This window comes from Periophthalmus magnuspinnatus, chromosome 23, assembly GCF_009829125.3.
Source record: "Periophthalmus magnuspinnatus isolate fPerMag1 chromosome 23, fPerMag1.2.pri, whole genome shotgun sequence".
Taxonomy (NCBI): domain Eukaryota; kingdom Metazoa; phylum Chordata; class Actinopteri; order Gobiiformes; family Gobiidae; genus Periophthalmus; species Periophthalmus magnuspinnatus.
In genome coordinates this window covers 8,438,969-8,457,696 of record NC_047148.1, presented here as the reverse complement: position 1 = coordinate 8,457,696, position 18,728 = coordinate 8,438,969, and the positions used below count along the sequence as shown (strand labels likewise).

The following is an 18,728-nucleotide window of genomic DNA, read 5'->3' as shown; positions in this document are numbered from 1 at the left end:
TTACATAGTGCATCTTTAGTTTTATCTAGTTTTATCTTTAGTACTGCAGTTAATCACATGCTTTATAAGGACAAAGGGCATTTGCATATTCCACCGTTAACAATGACGCACGCCTCTTGGGTTATCAAATGTATAAAGCACTTAGGGTGATTTGGCCCCATTTTGATCTGACATTTACAAATGTGTTCTCCTGGATTCAAATGTCATTTCACTGTTGTTCATTTACTAATTCATACAAATACATTTACACAAAAGTATGCCAGAGTTGGTTACTCATAAATTATATTCACTCAATTACATTTTACATTTACCTTTAAATTTTTTCAAGAAATTGTGGTGACTTGTAACAATTGTTTGAGAAGTATTTTTATTTTTATAAAATTTTCCATCCATCCATTTTCTTCCACTTATCCAAGGCCGGGTCGCGGGGGCAGCAGTCTAAGCAGGGACTCCCAGACTTCCCCCACCCCACCACCCCACCACCCCAGACATGTCCTTCAGCTCCTCCAGTGGGATCCCAAGGCGTTCCCAGGCCAGCCGAGAGACATAGTCCCAGCATGTCCTGGGTCTTCCCCTGGGGGGAGATACCTGGAACACCTCCCTAGGGAGGCATCCAGGAGGCATCCTGAACAGATGCCCGAGCCACCTCACCGGCCTCCTCTCGGCGTGTAGGAGCAGTGGCTCTACTCCATGCTCCTCCTGTGTGACCAAACTCCTCACCCTATCTCTAAGGGTGCGCCCAGCCACCTTGAGGAGAAAACCCATTATAGCTGCTTGTAGCTGTGATCTTGTCCTTTCGGTCATTACCCAAAGCTCATGACCATAAGTGAAGGCAGGAAAGTAGACCAAGAGCTTTGCCTTTAGACTCAGCTCCTTCTTTACTGCAGTGGTCCGATACAGCGACCGCATCACTGCAGACCCTGCACTGATTTGCCTGTCAATCTCAAGGACTCACCACCCATCCAGAAAGGGCAGGCCACCTTTTTCTGGTCGAGAACCATGGCTTCGGATTTGGAGGGGCTGATTCTCATCCCAACCACTTTACACTCAGCTGCAAATCACCCCAGTGCCTGCTGCAGGTCCTGGTTTGATGAAGCCATCAGGACAACATCATCTGCAAATAGCAGAGATGAGATCCTGTGGTTCCCAAACCAGACCCCCTCTGGCCCCTGGCTGCACCTAGAAATTCTGTCCACAAATATAATGAACAGAACCGGTGACAAAGGGCAGCCCTGGCGGAGTCCAACATGCACTGGGAACACGTCTGACTTACTGCCGGCAATGCGTACACAGCTCCTGCTCTGGTCATACAGGGACCAGACAGCCCTTAGCAAAGGGCCCCGGACCCCATACTCCCAGAGCACCCCCCAAAGGACACCACGAGGGACACGGTCGAATGCCTTCTCCAGATCCACAAAACACATGTGGACTGGTTGGGCAAACTCCCATGAACCCTCGAGGACCCGATAGAGAGTATAGAGCTGGTCCAGTGTTCCGTGACCTAGACGAAAACCGAACACTGCTCCTCCTGAATCCGAGGTTCCCTACCCTAGAATAGACCTTACCGGGAAGGCTGAGGAGTGTGATTTCCCTGTAATTTTAACACACCCTCCGGTCCCCCTTCTTAAACAGAGGGACCACCACCCCGGTCTGCCAGTCCAGCGGTACTGTCCCTGACCGCCACGGGATGTTGCTGAGACGTGTCAGACAAGACTGTCCCAAACATTCAGAGACTTGGGGTACTTGGGCCAGGGTGATGGACGAGTCCGCCTCTTGGTCCCCAGTCTCTGCTTCCTCCTTGGAAGATGTGCGGTTTGAGAAGATCCTCAAAGTATTCCTTCCACTGACCGACAACATCCCCAGTTGAGCTTAGTAGCTCTTTACTCGCACTGTAAACAGTGTTGGTGAAGTGCTGCTTCCCCCTCCTGAGGCATGGGATGGTTTGCCAGAATCTCTTTGAGGTCATCCAATAGTCCTCCTCCATGGCCTCCTCGGACTCCTCCCACCCCCGAGTTTTTGCCTCTATGACTGCACTAGCCGCAGCACACTTGGCCTGCCGGTACTCATCAGCGGCCTCAGGAGTCCCACGAGCCAACAAGGCTCAATAGGACTCCTTCAGCCGGCATCCCTTACTTCCCATGTACACCACTAGATTTGGGGGTTGCTGCCATGACAAGCACCACAGACCTTACAGTCACAACTACGAGCAGCCGCATCAACAATAGAGGCAGGGAACACGGCCCATTCGGAGTCCATGTCCCCTGCCTCCCCCGAGATCTGGGAGAATCTCTCCTGGAGGTGTGAGTTGAAGAATCCTCTGACAGATTGCTCCACCAGACATTCCCAACAAACGCTCACAATATGCTTGGGCCTCTGTGGGGAAGCTGGCCCGAAGTGATCAAATAGGAGGCAGACTCAAAAGAAGTCCCATTAGACAAAATGCATTATCCACATAGTGGTACCCCATGAACACAAAAAATAATACATAGTTACAAAAATAAACAGTGCTCAATGAAAACTGAAACAACTAAGGAAAAAGCCACGTGTGCCCTGGCTACACTGATGTCTCTCATCTGTCTAATTAGCCCTGCTAAAATACTCTCCTGCACTGGAAGCTCCTCCCCCGGTATACTCATCTTTTCTCCAGGTGCTGTGGGTATAACATTAGCATTTCCTTCAATATAAAACCATATCTCAGGGCCCAAGTCCCTTTACTAAAGTGTTTAACGAAATAAACTATAAACACTTATATCATTGAAACAAAAATACGTAAGACATTAACACAAAGAAATAAACAAACTTAAACCAGTTTTCCCCTCCACACCGTCCGGCCCACGACCCCTCTCAAGCCTATAAAATGGCTGACATAGGGCACGCCCCCTCTTTGTTTGGACCATGTGGAGATGCAGGTAAGAGAATTGCTGTATTGAACTGAATTGTCACATTTAACTAAATAAAATATGTTTAATCTAACTAGTGTGTGGTGATTTATCTGATTGAAAAACTAAACAAAACAAACCCGGGATAGTTCTGTTTAGTTTAGTATTGAAAAGTTATTGAAAATGAACATATTTTGGTTGAGGACAGTAATTTAGATACTTAATTAAATACTCCAATCATTTGGCACAGAACAATACCAACCTTCAGACTGTTATAGCCACTGGTTTACCTATCTCTCTTTTTAAATTACTTTCTTTTTAAGTGACTTACTGTCTTTCTCTCTACTTGTCTCACTCTTGCTCTCTCCCTTATCGCTCCCTTTCTCTACCTGTTTCTCAAACCCTTTTGCCTCTCTCTTTCTCTTTCTCTTGCTACCTGTCTCTTACCCCCCTCTCGCTATCTCTGCACCTTTATCTCCCTCTACCTCTATGCCTCTCTCTACTTGTCTCTCACCTGCTTTCACTTCTATCTTTCTCCCTCCCTCTTGGTCTGCCTTTATCTCCCTCTACTCCTCTCTCCTTCTCTCTCTCTCCCCCTCTCTCCCCCTCTCTCACCTCCTGTATGGAGCTGATGGGTTTTGACAGTGACTGAGTTGGAGTGACAGACGGAGCTGGTGCAGGGGCCTCATTCACATTCATTCACTCCACAAACAGCACAGTACACCACTATGGAGAAGTCTGGAGAAGTCATACAGAAGTGCATTGACTATTACTAAAGCACAATACAATTTCAATGCAATTTCTATATCCTGCAGTAAGGAAGTAAACCTTCTTCCAACATGCCTATTCAGGGTTTTCAGATGACCACTGCCATAGCGATTAACAATTTTAAATAATAGTAAAAGAAATATTCCCCCCCCCACACACACACTCAAAACTCACTCAAAAACATTTTGTCCAGTTGAAAGAATTAAATTAAATCTTTTTTATTATGGATCATATTTATTTAAAATAATAAATATTATATTTTTTGAATGGACAAAAAGTCTGTTGTATATAAGTGGAAGCAGAATAGCCCTATAATGCCAAATGCATCAAATTTGCATCACTTTATAGTAAAAACTTCACTCAAAACCCTCTTGTATCCAATATGATACTTGTCTTCCACCCCCTGGTGGATACCTTTATCACTACAACAATTAAAACACAGTACATGGGAAAATCCAAAATGGCCACCTTCAGATAGGTCCCAATTCTGTGGATCAAGGTAAAGAAAATTGCAAGTTTTACAATTTTCAAGTGACATTTTCTTTGAAAGTTTTTGTAATATTCTAACATGGACACGTAATCTGTTGAAGCAAGTTATAATTACATATTTTTTTACATTTTAGTATGTAGTAAAATTGTGTATAAAATTTGTGTTCAAATTTGATACTACAGGTAAAAAGTAGAATTTGGTAGTAATATACTAGTAATATACTTGTCATTATCTTTCTTTCTTGGTGCGATATACAGTATATAAGTATGTAAAATTACAGATTGAAATGTTATATTTACAACAAATAATTGCACTCAAAAACTGATAAACCTATATCTCTTACTTTAGATGGTATGGTAAATGGTACCAGTGTTGAAGATGTCCTACGCTTCCTTGATGGCAATTCAAGTGACATAGAGGAGTTGATGTCTGCAGATGATGAAGTGATAACGATTGCACCCTTAACACAGACAATGATGAAGAGAACTCTAGTACTAGTTGTAGCAATGAGGATGATAAAACTCTTGATGATGGCCTTGAAGAGGATGGTCTTACAGTGTCACAGGCAACAAAACAGTGTGGTAGAAGCAAAGTGAAAAGAAAAAAGAAGAGAAAGACACATACAGATGCTGACTTTGATAACACTGATGACCAGATTAGCACAGAAGGAGGTCCAACAGTAACAGAGGCCAAAAGAATAAATCAATCTGCAAAGAAAAAAGTGAAAACAAAGGAGTACAGGTGAAGAAAGGCAGAATTTGACCCTCCAGATGTTCCATTTATTGAGAGTGGTGATGAAGGCAACGAAGAAAGGTGTGAGTTTACACCTTACATGTATTTCAAACAGTTTGTCACTGATGACATAATACAGCTGGTTGCAGATCAAACAAACCTTTTCAGTTTGCAGAAGGAAGGGAAATCAGTCAACACAAATGTCAAAGAAATTGAGCAGGTTATTGGCATGTACATGTTGGTGGGCTTGGTTCAGATGCCCAATGCAAGAGCCTATTGGGAAATGAAAACACAGTGTCCCCAAGTTGCTGATGTGATGTTACGTGATCGATTTGAGAAACAAATGACACTGCTGCACTTTCAAGACAACCTCAGTGTGTCTGAAGATGCAAAGAAGGATAAACTGTGGAAACTGAAGCCGTGGCTCGAAAAGTTATGAGAACAATGCCTTCATATCGATAATGATTCCATTTAAGGGAAAATCTCATTTGAAAGTCTACATGCCAGCAAAACCCCACAAATGGGGATTCAAAATGTGGGGACGTGCAGGACAGAGTGGTTTCCTGTATGACTTTGATGTTTGTCAAGGGGCAACAGTTCCAGACAAGGAAAGGTCTGAGGTTGGTGTGAGTGGAGATGTTGTTCTCAAATTGACATCAACCCTTCCACTACACAGGACACTTTTCCCATGTGCGCTGTGAAAAATGCAATGTCCATCTCTGCTTGAACAAGGACAGGAACTGTTTCCATGATTACTAGATGGCATAATAAAAGAAAACATCACCGAAAACCATCACAGTTTAAAAAATGAAGAGGCTGATGTGCTTATCACCTTAACTGCTGTTTTTGTGATTACCACTTGTCACAATAAAAGAAAGTTACTGGAAAAGGTAGCAGTTTAAGACAAGAATAAGAGGCCCATGTTCCTAACAGCCTTAGCTGTTGTTTTCATGCTTACCACTGTTCATAATAAAAGAAAAAAAAAAAAAGGCCTAAAGAGGCTGATGTTTTTGCTGTATCGCCAGAATTGTATCCTGTATTGCTCAATGTATCATTTATGATACAAATGGAAAAACCTATATGCAAATAATTTTTTGTATTTTAAATTTTTTTTCTAATTTTGTGAAAGGGCCAAATAAAGGTTCAAAATTCAAGAAATCAAAATCTGTCTATTATTTCTGGGGTCAGGCATTACAGGGATAGAAAAGCCCCACCCAGCCAAGGTAGGAAACTCACTTTGTTTATGTGTAAGTGATATCTTGTTCCATCTTCAGAGTACAAGGGGTAATGTATTGTGAAGCCTCCAACATTGTGAGCTCTTATCCTTTGTTCAAACGCAGGTTCCAAGTGCTGCAGAACAAACTGTTATAGCAACAGCTTTGTGCCATCAGCAGCTATCCTTTTGAACAAATCTTTGTATATTTTTGGGCTGTTTGGCAATAAAGCATTTTTTTCACCCCATGTATTCACACGTGCATGTTAATAATGTTTTTTTATAATTTTTTTTTTTTTTTTTTTTTTTACTTCATAATTGTCATATATGTGTTCGGATGCCAAATCTGAAAATGACCACAACAAATACACCTACAGGTACTGAACTGAATTATCCTAATAAATAAACAAACGTGGAGGTAGACTGGTAGATCAAGAGCTTCACTTTTCAAAGCTGCACTAATTTACTTTTGTGGTATAGGATTTCAAGTTTAATGCTATACTGTGGAACATTTCAGGCTCCATGGAGACAAACAGACAGCAGACCCTTTAACAAAAACATTACATTGCAACTTCTTACAACATACTAATTTGTATATCAGGCTCCATCTGTCCCTTATTCAAAACTATGGGATTTAACACTCATGGCAGTAGTATTGTATTTATTAAAGCTGTTTTGTTGTTGTTTTTTTGATAAGAAAGAACGTGTAAAGCCTGTGTGATCATTATACATTGCATACCCTTAAACCCAGCACCCCCCACAGTGTCAGAGCAGGGGGCAATGAGGCCATGATAGAAGTCTGTTGTAACCTCCCCCTCTACACCAAGGATAATTATGAGAAGTTCTATATGAAACCACAGGTTGTTTTTTTTTTACTCTGAACAAAGTGCAGCTCTAATAAGCTATAGTAAAGGCAAGGCAAGGCAAGGCAAGTTTATTTGTATAGCACAATTCGTACACAAGGTAATTCAAAGTGCTTTACAGAATAAGAAAGACATTAAAATCACACAAATCAAACATAAATAATCACAAATAATCATCATAAAATCAACATTAAAAGAGAAGAGTGCAGAATAAAAACCTGTCAGTCATATGCACAGCTAAACAGAACTGTTTTGAGTCTGGATTTAAACATTGTCAAAGTAGAGGCCTGTCTCACATCTTCAGGAAGACTGTTCCAAGTTTTAGCTGCATAAAATTTAAACGCTGATTCCCCATGTTTAGTCCTGACTCTGGGCACCAGCAGGAGGCCGATCCCTGAAGTCCTCAAATTGCGAGATGGTTCATATGGCACTAACATGTCGGAGATATACTTTCGACTTAGGCCATGGAGAGACTTATACACAAGCAGAGCTGCTTTAAAGTCTATTCTTTGAGCTACAGGAAGCCAGTGCAGAGACCTGAGCACAGGACTTATGTGCTCATACTTCCTGGTTCTAGTCAGGACCCGAGCAGCAGCATTCTGGATGTACTGCAGCTGTGTTAAGGCTCGTTTGGAGAGGCCAGTGAGCAGGCCGTTACAGTAGTCTAACCTACTGGAGACAAATGCATGGATAAGTCTCTCTAAGTCTGGCTTTGACAGTATACCTTTGATTTTTGCAATGTTTTTTAGGTGGTAAAAAGCTGCAGATGTTATTGATTTGATGTGGCTGTTAAAGTTCAAGTCTGAGTCCATTATTACCCCTAGATTTCTAGCCTGATTTGAAGGTTTTAGAGAGAGAGACTGGAGGTGACTGCTGACACTTTCTCTATGTTTCTGTGGGCCAAAGATGATAACTTCAGTCTTGTCTGAGTTTAGCTGGAGAAAGTTGTTTTGCATCCACACACTGATCTGTTGGATGCAGTGGCAGAGTGAATCCACTGGTCCATATTCACCTGCTGCTAGTGAGACATAGATCTGAGTGTCATCTGCATAGTTGTGGTAAGACACATTATTGCTGCGTATTAACTGGCCTAATGGCAGCATGTAGAGATTGAACAGCAGGGGTCCCAGGATTGAACCCTGGGGCACCCCACAGGTCAGGGACATTTTATCTGATATACATTTTCCAATTTCAACAAAGTACTCCCTGTTTTCTAAATAGGACTTGAACCAGTTTAGTGCCGTACCAGAGATGCCCACCCAGTCCTCCAGTCTCTGTAAGAGGATCCCATGATCAACAGTGTCAAAAGCAGCACTCAGATCTAACAGGATCAAGACTGAGACTTTGCCTGCATCAGTGTTCAGGCGGATGTCATTTGTCACCTTGATAAGAGCAGTCTCAGTGCTGTGGTGGGGTCTAAAACCTGATTGGAAAACATCAAAGGAGTTGTTCATTTCAAGGAAGTTAATAAGCTGTTGGTAAACAACTTTTTCAAGGACTTTGCCTAAAAATGGCAGATTTGAGATTGGTCGATAATTGTTCAATATTGTGGCATCAAGACTGCTCTTCTTTAGGAGAGGCTTGATAACCGCAGTTTTCAAAGCACTTGGGAATGTTCCAGATTGAAGTGACATATTAACTATGTGAGTGAGTGGTGACAGCAAACTGTTGAGCACAGACTTTAAAAATTTAGTGGGTAGCACATCGAGGCAGCATGTAGATGAACTCAGACTGGTGACAATCTCTTGGACAGTTTTATCAGTTACAGGTGTAAAGTGAGTCAGCTCTAAGTGTCTAGGTGGGTGCTGGGTTGTTATTTGTGTTGTGGAATTTATGGCATTTTTAATACCCTGAACCTTGTCATTAAAGAATACTGCAAACTCATTGCACTTAGATGTGGAAATTAGTTCTAACGGCAGTGGAGCTGGGGGGTTTGTTAATCTGTTTACCGTTGCAAACAGGATACGAGAGTTGTTACTACAACTTCCAATAATGTCAGAAAAATACCTTTGCCTTGTTCTACATAAACTGTGGTTGTACATGTGCATCTTTTCTCTGTAAATTTCATAATGAACCTGGAGCTTTGACTTGCGCCATTCCCGCTCGGCCCTCCGGCACTCCCTTTTCTGTGCCCTGACCGAGTCATCATTCCTCCATGGCGCTTTCTGCTTATCTTTAACCATTTTAACCTTCATCGGGGCAATGGTGTCCAGAACATTCAAAACACTCGAAGTTACAGAGTTCAACAAATCATCAACATCAGAACATGAGGCATTTTCAAAGTGTATCATTTCCATGAACAGTGCACCTGTTTTATCATTTATGTGTCTCCTTCGAACAACTGCAGGACCAGCCGCTGGTTTAGTAAACCCATGAGTGCATCTCATCTCAATGTTATTATGTTTGCATTATAATATTTTAGCATATGCTCTTTCACATAGATCATGAGGACGGAGGAGAAAAGCTTTTAACATTAATCGGGACCATGTGTGTCACTTAAATGTATGCTCAATCAGAGGCTAATTACTAAAAATTGCATCATCAAGGCAAATGAGGAATAAACGATTCCCTTACATTATGTTATTAACCATTTGAGAGAGCAGCTTTGTACAACCCCAGTTATTATTATGCTCTTAAAGGCCCTGTGCCAAATTTTTTTCCCATGTACTTGAGAAAAATGTGTGTTTCTCCAGTAGGCTACCGTATATTGTATATGCAGCTCTTGTTTGCTGTGTGTTGACTGCATCTAATTAGTAAGTCTTTTATTGTCTGATGATAATTAGGTAGATGCTATTTGTTGTTAGCTTTACCGTCATGGTAACTCTGTTCTGGTCTCTAATAGTTGTGATAAGCACTCATAAATTCATCGTGGGGAATAATTAGGATGCTCAGAACACTTTAGGTGACTTTGGACATTTAAAATGTTTAAATTTATTTTGGAAATAATGGAAATATGTTTTGCTTCTGGTTTATACCTGGTTCACTTATAGTCTGCCACATTTTACACATAATTTCGTACAGTTTTAGGTTGAGTTCATGCTTGCCCTGGTTTGGTCTTGGTTTTAGCACAGTTTAGCCCTGATGTAGACTTGGTTTGGTCCTGTTCTAGTCTTGTCCAGATTTAGTTCTGGATTTGGTCCCAGTTTAGTCCTAAGTATGAACGCACTCTTTTGTCTAGTCTTGGTGATAATTGAAAAATGAATATTTTATGAGGAGGAATTTTCTGAAAACCTTACCCTCGCTACAATGACAAAACCAGGTCAAACTCAGAACAAGGCGAAAACAAGAATGCATGTATTTTCTTTAGCAGAAATAAAACTTGTTCTAAACAGATCAATAAATCAAGAAGAAACATTATTTTTTTAGAGCTATTGTTATTGGAACATGTGCAAAAACCTCCAACTTATGCTGTGTGTTTCTAGTGTTTCGGGAAGTTTCTCATGTTGTCCACTCAAGCGTAGTTTACAAAATTCACATGATACCTAAACCCCTTTAAAAATCAAACCAGGTGCTCCTCGTTATTCTGGACACAGACAGAAAGAGGAAAACAGCGAGGTGCAGTACTGGGAGGACTTACTCCATAACCTCAGTGATTCTGTTACATTGACTAATAGGACAATAGTTACATTACTTTCACACTGAGTTGCATTATATTGATAGTTTGCAGTGACATCAAGCTGAGCGTGTTCTACTTATTTCTCTAATGGTCGAAATGTTAAGGAGTTACCATGGTGACACAATGCACACATATCAGCAAACATTGCAAAAAATGTTTTAAGATTGTCTGAAAAATAAAAAATAAAAAACAACAAAAAAGAAGCAATTGAAACAACACATTTTCAGGAGCCTGTGATCAATACAAAGAAAAATGGTAAGTGTGAGTAACTGAAAAACGATTGGCTTTTAACAGTACAAATCAGCTTGAAACTGTGTCTGAAGCCTGAGTAACTGAGCTTCAGACACAGCAGTGATTTCAGTTAGCATCACACCCCTAGGGAAAGTTGATAACATTAGCTGCAAAGTATCAATATAGCAGCTGTATATTTAGTGTACTGACTGTTGTGCCTTTTTATCACTGAATTGAGAAAGAAAAATTGTACAGCCACGCAACACAAGGGTGACGTTTTCTATTTTGTGCAGTTCGAAGCTTAACTTGTGTGATCGAATATCGCCATGTATTCCTTTGACTTTAGGAACCACCAACTGGAAGATAACTGCAATAGAATTCACTTCCTCCAAATTAGTATTCTGAATATGTATTTTTGGTACATGTATTTTGTTACTTCAAACACTGGCAAGAGGCAATGCTTTGTGAGTTTAGTTTTGCTTTTGGATGAAGGCTCTTGAGCTCATATGAACCATCTGCACAGAGACACAGGCCACCCCAGAATACCAGTCTGCTCATTTGTTCTGGCATGGCATGGAGGAGCTGGAACAGGCACCATTTTGTAGAGTCTGATTTCTGGTTTTCTGTGGTTAATTGTGAAGCTCAAATGTTTTTGATGTTTGACAAGTTTTGTAAGGAATAAAGTCGTGATTGTTTTGTAGTTTTCTTTGTATCTTGGGTGTTGGGATTCTTGTTGACACACTGTTGTAATAGAGTTGTAGGTTCAATGTGGTCAGTCATGGTTGGTCATTAGGACTGTTGGACACAAAAAAAAGTCTGTAATGTGCATCTTTCTTACAGAGGACCCAGAAGTTTGCACTACACCCTAAATGGTACTCTTTACTTGCAGGACAATGTCAGAGTGAGTATTTGGGTTGAGCAGCTGTTGAATTAAAAAGTTTCATTCATGAGCACTGTGCTTCAAATTGACTGTACATTAATCGTGCTTTGTAACATGTAGAGTCTCTCCTTTCCGACTTTTAAAAGTGTACACTTATTTTGAAATTATTCTTTTGTGTTTAAGAGACAGAAAAGACCCTTCTGTCTCTCCGCACATCAGCATCTCGGTAATGAAATATCTCCTCAAGCGTCAACAGCTTTGTCTTCACTGTAGTCTCTTGCAAATATATATATGTATATTGCTTTCTTCCTACATGTAATTAATTATTAATCTTGTCCCAAGTGTCAAACTTCAGTTAAGTATTCCAATGTAATTATTAGTTTCTTTCACTCCAGGTTAAAATGACAATGAGTGCGGTTGTCCTCAGAGACCTTTGTTGCAATAGACAGTTATTCATGGCTTTCGAACCGTTGCCATAGAAATTAAGCGATTCAAATAAGGAGGAATTATTTGTCTAAAATACATGTACAGACTTCACCTTGTGTTCAATGCAGATGAATGAGTGAAAACCAGCTTGTTTTTTTATGGGTAAACTATAAAGCTATTACATGAGCCTATATTATGTCTTAATATTTGCAGATATACGTCACTGCTGTTACATATCCACTCTTTGTATAAGTTTATAAATAGCAATAGCAGAATATGTAAGCAACACCTTACCGATGTCTTTGTGTTGTTTTCCCAACATTCATTGTCTTCTATCTACTTTTTTCCAGGCTAATTATCTTCCCTCCTTAAACTTACATAACTGTGAAATAATTAGGTGATAAGCACTGATTGCATTCTAAAACCTGTCTCTTCCTCCTGTCTCCATGATGCCGTCAATGGCTTAGAAAAACAAATGCTGCTTTCAAATTAATTGCTTGGAGCATCCTAAGATTGCACAAACAGAAAGGCGCACAGGAAGGCTTTGTTTTTGTGGAAGTCATGTCATCACAGTAGGAAGCAATGAGAAAAAACATGCAGTAATTAGAGAAGCAGTCAGACACACCGAAGCCTCGGGATACTGGCTTAAACTTAAGCCTGATGTACTGCAATCCAGACAAATACTTCATTATAATTTCCAAATATCAAGAATGTAGGAAATGTTTGGGGAGAGGAGAAATGCTGTGCAGGTCAACTACTATAACTTTCGGTCACATTGAAACTGGAGGGATTTTGGGCACATTTTGGTAACAATATATATATAAATAAATATAATATATGTTGTGAATGTGAATCAGAAGAAATTTACTAAGGCGTAGTTGAGAGGAGGCCGAGGCATATAAATGAATAACACATTAGTGGTACATAGTGACATAATGCTTTTCCAGGTGCTCAAATTTGCTTTACGATTTTGTAAGCCAAGACTGCCCCGGGCACAGAAGTAAGGCTGCCAATCTGTGCCATCAGCCCTTCTGGCCACCACCAACACTCACACATATCACAGTCATATTAGGCAATGAGGGTGAAGTGTCTTGCCTAAGGACACAACAGTTTTTGCCAGTGGCGCTCCACTGTGGCACCTGGTATTTCCCAGTGATCTTCCATCCAAGTACAAACCACACTCATCTCTGCTTAGGGTTTGCCTGTGTGGATGGAGGCACGTATAGGATTGGCCATCTGATTTACTGAGAAAACTTTTTAAGACACTCAGCCAACCACTTGCAAATTTTAAATAGCTTATAGCCTTAATAAAGTTGAAATTTGCTTTAGACTTCTGAGTTGTTTCATATTGTTATCGCCAGCATTGATTTATTTTTCAGTCAGTCCCTTATGCTGTTTGTTAAACACTAATCTGCTCTTGAACAGTTTTTGTTTATTAAGTTAATGCCTGTAAGATATGGTTTGCATTAGAAGTTGTTTTTAGTCATACTTGATGTTTTCATGTGTGGAAATTACACAGTGAACTAAAAGAAGCACTCATCTCCCTCTTTGAAATGTAAGTTTATTGATATCACTAATTTGCTGTTTTATTCCATTTTAACCTTCAATTCTTGTATTTTGCACACCCTTCTTGTTCTGTAAAATCAAATTACTTTGTGTATAAATATTAATCAAGGACAAAGACATGAAATTGATTTTTAAGACTTGCCAAAAAGGGTTAGCACAAAGAAGATATTGTCTGAATACAAAGCAAGGGATTTTTAGATGTTAAAAACTCGCATAATATTGGATATCCACAACTTTTGATTTCATAAGTGCTTCAAATATTCATCTCAAACCTGAAAGGAAAAAGTGAGAAGGAGAATCCTCTTGCAAAACTTAGTTGAGCCATTTGGGGATGAAAGCAAAAATGTCCATTCTTTAGCTGAATGTCAAAAAGCTCTGTTCTGGTAGTGTTAATTGACTGTTGAATTGATACAAGATAAAGAGCTCCTCCTAGTGGCTAAGTAGAGATGCCCACAAAAAGAGAAAAAACCCAGAGAAGGCACTTTGTACAAAATCAATTAAATTTATTATCGCAGGGAAACAAAACAGGACACATTTACAGTGGGTCAAATGAAAAGGGAAAGATCTTTAGGAAATACTCAATAGACACTCATCAGACTTAACCAAAAATCTACAGAATCTACAGGAAAAATACACAGTAAGTGCAGTAAGTTGTCATCACATTCCCTGTTTGTAGTAAACACGACCAATAATTGGAAGTATTATGTACAAAATGTTTAAAATTATTGACCAATGTTCCAAAAAAACAAAAACAAAAACAGCCACAAATACTAAAAATCCAATTGACAAGACGGATAACGTGAACACGTTTGGATCACAGTGCACAAAGCAATAAAATAAATCAAAATAACGTGAAAAAATGTTGCCCTTAGTAACCGTTTCACATATGACTCTCCGTGTTCATCACATGTTAATAATCATAATTACAAAAACACATAATACAAAATAGACAATATGGCTATGTCTTCTCATTTGGTCTTTTGGCTTTATACATTTGTGGTACAGCCATATTTACAATGCAACAGTATTCTTTATATACATTCTGTGGATTTTAGATTTTACAGTGTTGAACAATGTTGTAAACAAACCCTTGCATCGTTCTAAATGTTACATTTGATATTTAGAATTCTGTCCAAAAACACATCGCCCATTCAGGGGTACTAAGTAAAATATGTGCTTACAAATTGGATGTTTATCCTTTCTTCGTCATGCCTTAAAGGTGCATTATGCAACTGCCTGGAATGTTCCACAATACAGAATTAAACTTATCAATCTCCATAGAGACAAGCAGAATACACCACCTCACCATACAAAGTGACATCTGTGGTGTGTTGACACCCGCTTACATTATGAATGTATGTTTTTAATAGTATTTTGAACAATAAAAACACCCATAATACAACAAAAACATGTCAGAACAAGTTAAGTAAGATGAGTAAATATTCCTGGAAAAGCAATAACACCTCCATGGTAGCGGAACCCCAACTGGAAAAGTTACATAATATACCTTTAAGAAATCAGAAAAGCACTAGTTTTGTCCAGCTGCTTCATAATAATCAATTTAAAGGGCCAAGTGTTAAATTAAGCATAAAGGCAAAAAAATAAGTGTGTATGATCATTAAACCTGATTGATGCATGTAATAAAACGTGCACAACTTTTGTCCCAATTATGATGTGAAGAACCGACAACTGCCCCTTTGCCCCATTACATCTCTCATCTCTACAAAGAACTGTCCAAAAGCAGTTTTCAAAAATTTAGCAGATATCCTCATCACATTGGATTCACCACATAAACCTCTGTTTAGCAGTGCTGTTTGGCCATTGAAATGTCTTACTGATAAAGATATAAATGGTCGCCACATTCACCACAGTGTATAGAAGAAACTCTATGATCAGTCTAGGGAGAGATGGGAGTGGCATATGCAAGCGGTACATCAAATATGGAACAATAAAGTACCTGAATTCAAGAAGTTTTTGGGGTATGGTAGCGGCCATAATACACACCAGTAATGCTAAGATCCAAAATAGTGACCTGTACTTAACGGAGTCCAAAAAACTCCAACCAGCAAAGATGTATGCTGGAACAAGAAGATATCGGATCAATTCATGCCTTTGGAAAACTTTCTTCCACACGTAGAAAGGGTAATGCCGATTATCAGCCAGAATGTACTTGTGGACAAAAGTGAACTTCCAAACTAGAAGCAAAATGAGGGCACTCACCACCAGAAAGAAAAATGGCTGCCTTTTCAGAGCTTGAAGAAATCGCACAACACGATAGTAGCAAACCGTGAGGGGTAGGGCAAAGAACAAGGTGAAAGAGAAAAAGTAGAATAGTTGGGGGAAGTTTAAGCAAGCTTCATGACTTGTTCTATCACCAACTACTATGCCATCATTTAGGAATATAAACAGGAGAAATCCAATGGCTACAATAGCGTAAGGCCAGACTAATAGTAATACAGACTTGATATATGCAGGGTTAGTCACAAACTCCATTGTGAAAACCAGCACTTTTTTCACTCCACTAAAATTCAGTGGAACTTGTGATTTCGGTTCGTCTTTCTTCTTGGTCTGCTCCACCCTCCAGGTTTCGTCCATTTTGGCAGCAACTAAAGATCCAGCACAAAAAGCCACCCAAATGATGTTGGTTTGGCGGAAGAGTATGGCACATGCGCCCAGGAGTGCCGAGGCCTTGTGGCAGCCATACAGTGTCATTAGATACGTGAAGAGGATGAAGAAAGTAGATCCGGCGTCTGTGTAGTATAAGAAGTTGAAGAAGTACAGCACTGGGAAGGTGGAGAGGGAGAGAGCAGAGAGAATGCGACGTGAGGCTGTACGAGTCTGGAAAAAAGAACAAGAGTGAGATGTTAAGCTATTAAATACCAAAAACACTTCAGTTGCTATTCAGTGGTTACATTGGTTTCATTAGCAACACAGTTAGCATTTTAACCATTGACCTTAAACTTTTCTAAATGAACATAAAATTAATGTATGTTTTTAAACTATAGAGTAAACCTGCAAAAACAGATAATCTACCCTTTTCATAGCAGTGGCTTCAAAAAGCAACCTCTATTTCAGAACCATAAAACTATTATTCCATCTCTCCTTGAGCAAATCCACTTAACTATTTGTGTTATCTAAGTATTTGTGTTAATAATATTTGTAGAATGCTGTACCGAAATGTAAAAAAAAACAAAAACAGAGATAATTGAAATACCCGAGTGTTAGACCAGTGGTTCCCAAACTTTTTTGTAGTCACGTACCCCCCAGAGACTTTGGATGACTAGTCGCATACCACCTACTGTGACGCACTTGTAGATAATGTCTGTTGACTCCACACATTATATCTAATAGTTAGACCTAAATTAGTCAATGCCACTAATGGAAAGTAAACTTGCACTTAAACCATGATGTTTGTCTTTTAATGCTTTGTGATTCATTTCCGCAAAATGCCCCTATTCTATTCTGCAGGTGTGTTACATCTTTCATTAAATGACAAATGGACCCAGAATTAATTAACCATAAACTTTTGGTTTGCTATTAGGATGCTACAGGTTGTTTGTGGTATGCTAAACTGTCCATTAAAACTATGCCACCTTCTCCCGTTGGTGCAGTTTGCAGATGAGTAAGTAGAGCAGATAGAGGTTGCCGCAGTTGAAGAGCAGGTTGATGAATCGCAGCATGGCAGTAGAACAAACCACATCACCACTCAGGTCGGCCAGCCACACAATCGGCTTAATGACCCCCACAGAGGCAAGGTACAAGCCGGGGAGCGTGGTGATCATCGGGTCCCACTGCACGCAGGAATGTAAGGACAAATATTAGTGATAGTCAGCTTTAAAATGGGTTAAGTTTAATATAAGTGGAAGCTAATTATAAATAGAAGACTTCAGTTGGCAATAGAATTGTAGTCCTTTACTCGTTTACTAGATTAATCAGTTGATAATGTTTGAATCTAACAAATTTTTCATTAGTCTAGTCTAGTAATTATGTAATAATATAAGGAATAAAAAGTAGAAAGAGGATTTATATGCACAACAGCAGAGAGGAGAATGCATGGAGAAAGTTTTGGAGTGGCTGAAATGCTTTTTCACGTGATGCTTTTGAGGAGTTTTTGTCAGTGCCACACCACCCCATGTCCCCATTTAGTCGATTAATTGCTGCACAGGGAGGTCATGCCTTTAGTTGACTGCACCCCTAGCTGTCAAGACTGGTGACCTAGCAGTGACAATTACTCAAAAGAGCAATGATGAGGTTTTGGTGCAGTGAATGAAATATTAAGAATAGTACAACTATTATTACTGCAATTTATCCTTCACCTTTTTTACATTTTATAATAAAACAATTCTTGGCTTAATTCAAGATAAATTTTAATTTTTTTTACATTAAAGCATATCTGCTAAATCCTAGCTAACACAGTTCTATTATGTGAGATTGTGAGCTTAAATGGGCTTTGTGCCATCATTAAGTGAGCTGCTGTTTGCTAATCCCCCAACCAACACTATAACAATAAATTTGTACACACAAATTCAGAACAATCGGCGAGAGTTTACCTCATTGAATTTCCCTTGACAGTATTTCTGAGCTTGTGGGACGTGAAAAATCTCATCCATATAGGGCTCTCTCTGCTCTCGGGTCACTCTGGAGAAGACGAGGCAGGAGATGAAAAAGTTGGTGCTGCAAAGAGCTGTGAAGATGTAGCCTTCAAATTTATCCATGATTTATTCTATAACGTGGCTCGATCTAAACTCAATTCAAAGAAGACTAGCTTTGATCAAGCTTCAAACGCATAAGGGCACGAGTTAAAAAGCAATCCTACGCAGATTTGTTGTTATTGGAGTGGAGAGCAGATATTGAGCGGAAGAGTTTGATATTTGACAGCTGGCGGTGCGCTTCGTTCAATCGCTCGACGTTGAACGGTACGAAGTTATAAAGGTTCCTATACTAAAATAAAGAGTTGCTTACTCTCTTTTTAAATACCCAGACGCGCAATATTGCCAGGCAATGCAACCTTAATAAATCATATTTTCTTTCCACAACTAGTTATTGTTTGTGTTATATTTTATT

General features: G+C 39.6%; 1 protein-coding gene across 1 annotated transcript; it reads right to left on the bottom strand.

Moving 5' to 3' along the window:
• Positions 1-14,145: 14,145 nt before the first annotated feature.
• Positions 14,146-18,565, bottom strand: alg10 (ALG10 alpha-1,2-mannosyltransferase). Its single transcript, XM_033989922.2, has 3 exons — positions 18,215-18,565; positions 17,258-17,455; positions 14,146-16,502 (listed from the first exon to the last, which is right to left on the bottom strand). Exons 1-3 carry the CDS (start codon positions 18,377-18,379, stop codon positions 15,447-15,449), a joined length of 1,419 nt encoding a protein of 472 aa, XP_033845813.1. The 5' UTR covers positions 18,380-18,565; the 3' UTR covers positions 14,146-15,446.
• Between the last annotated feature and the right edge of the window lie 163 nt (positions 18,566-18,728).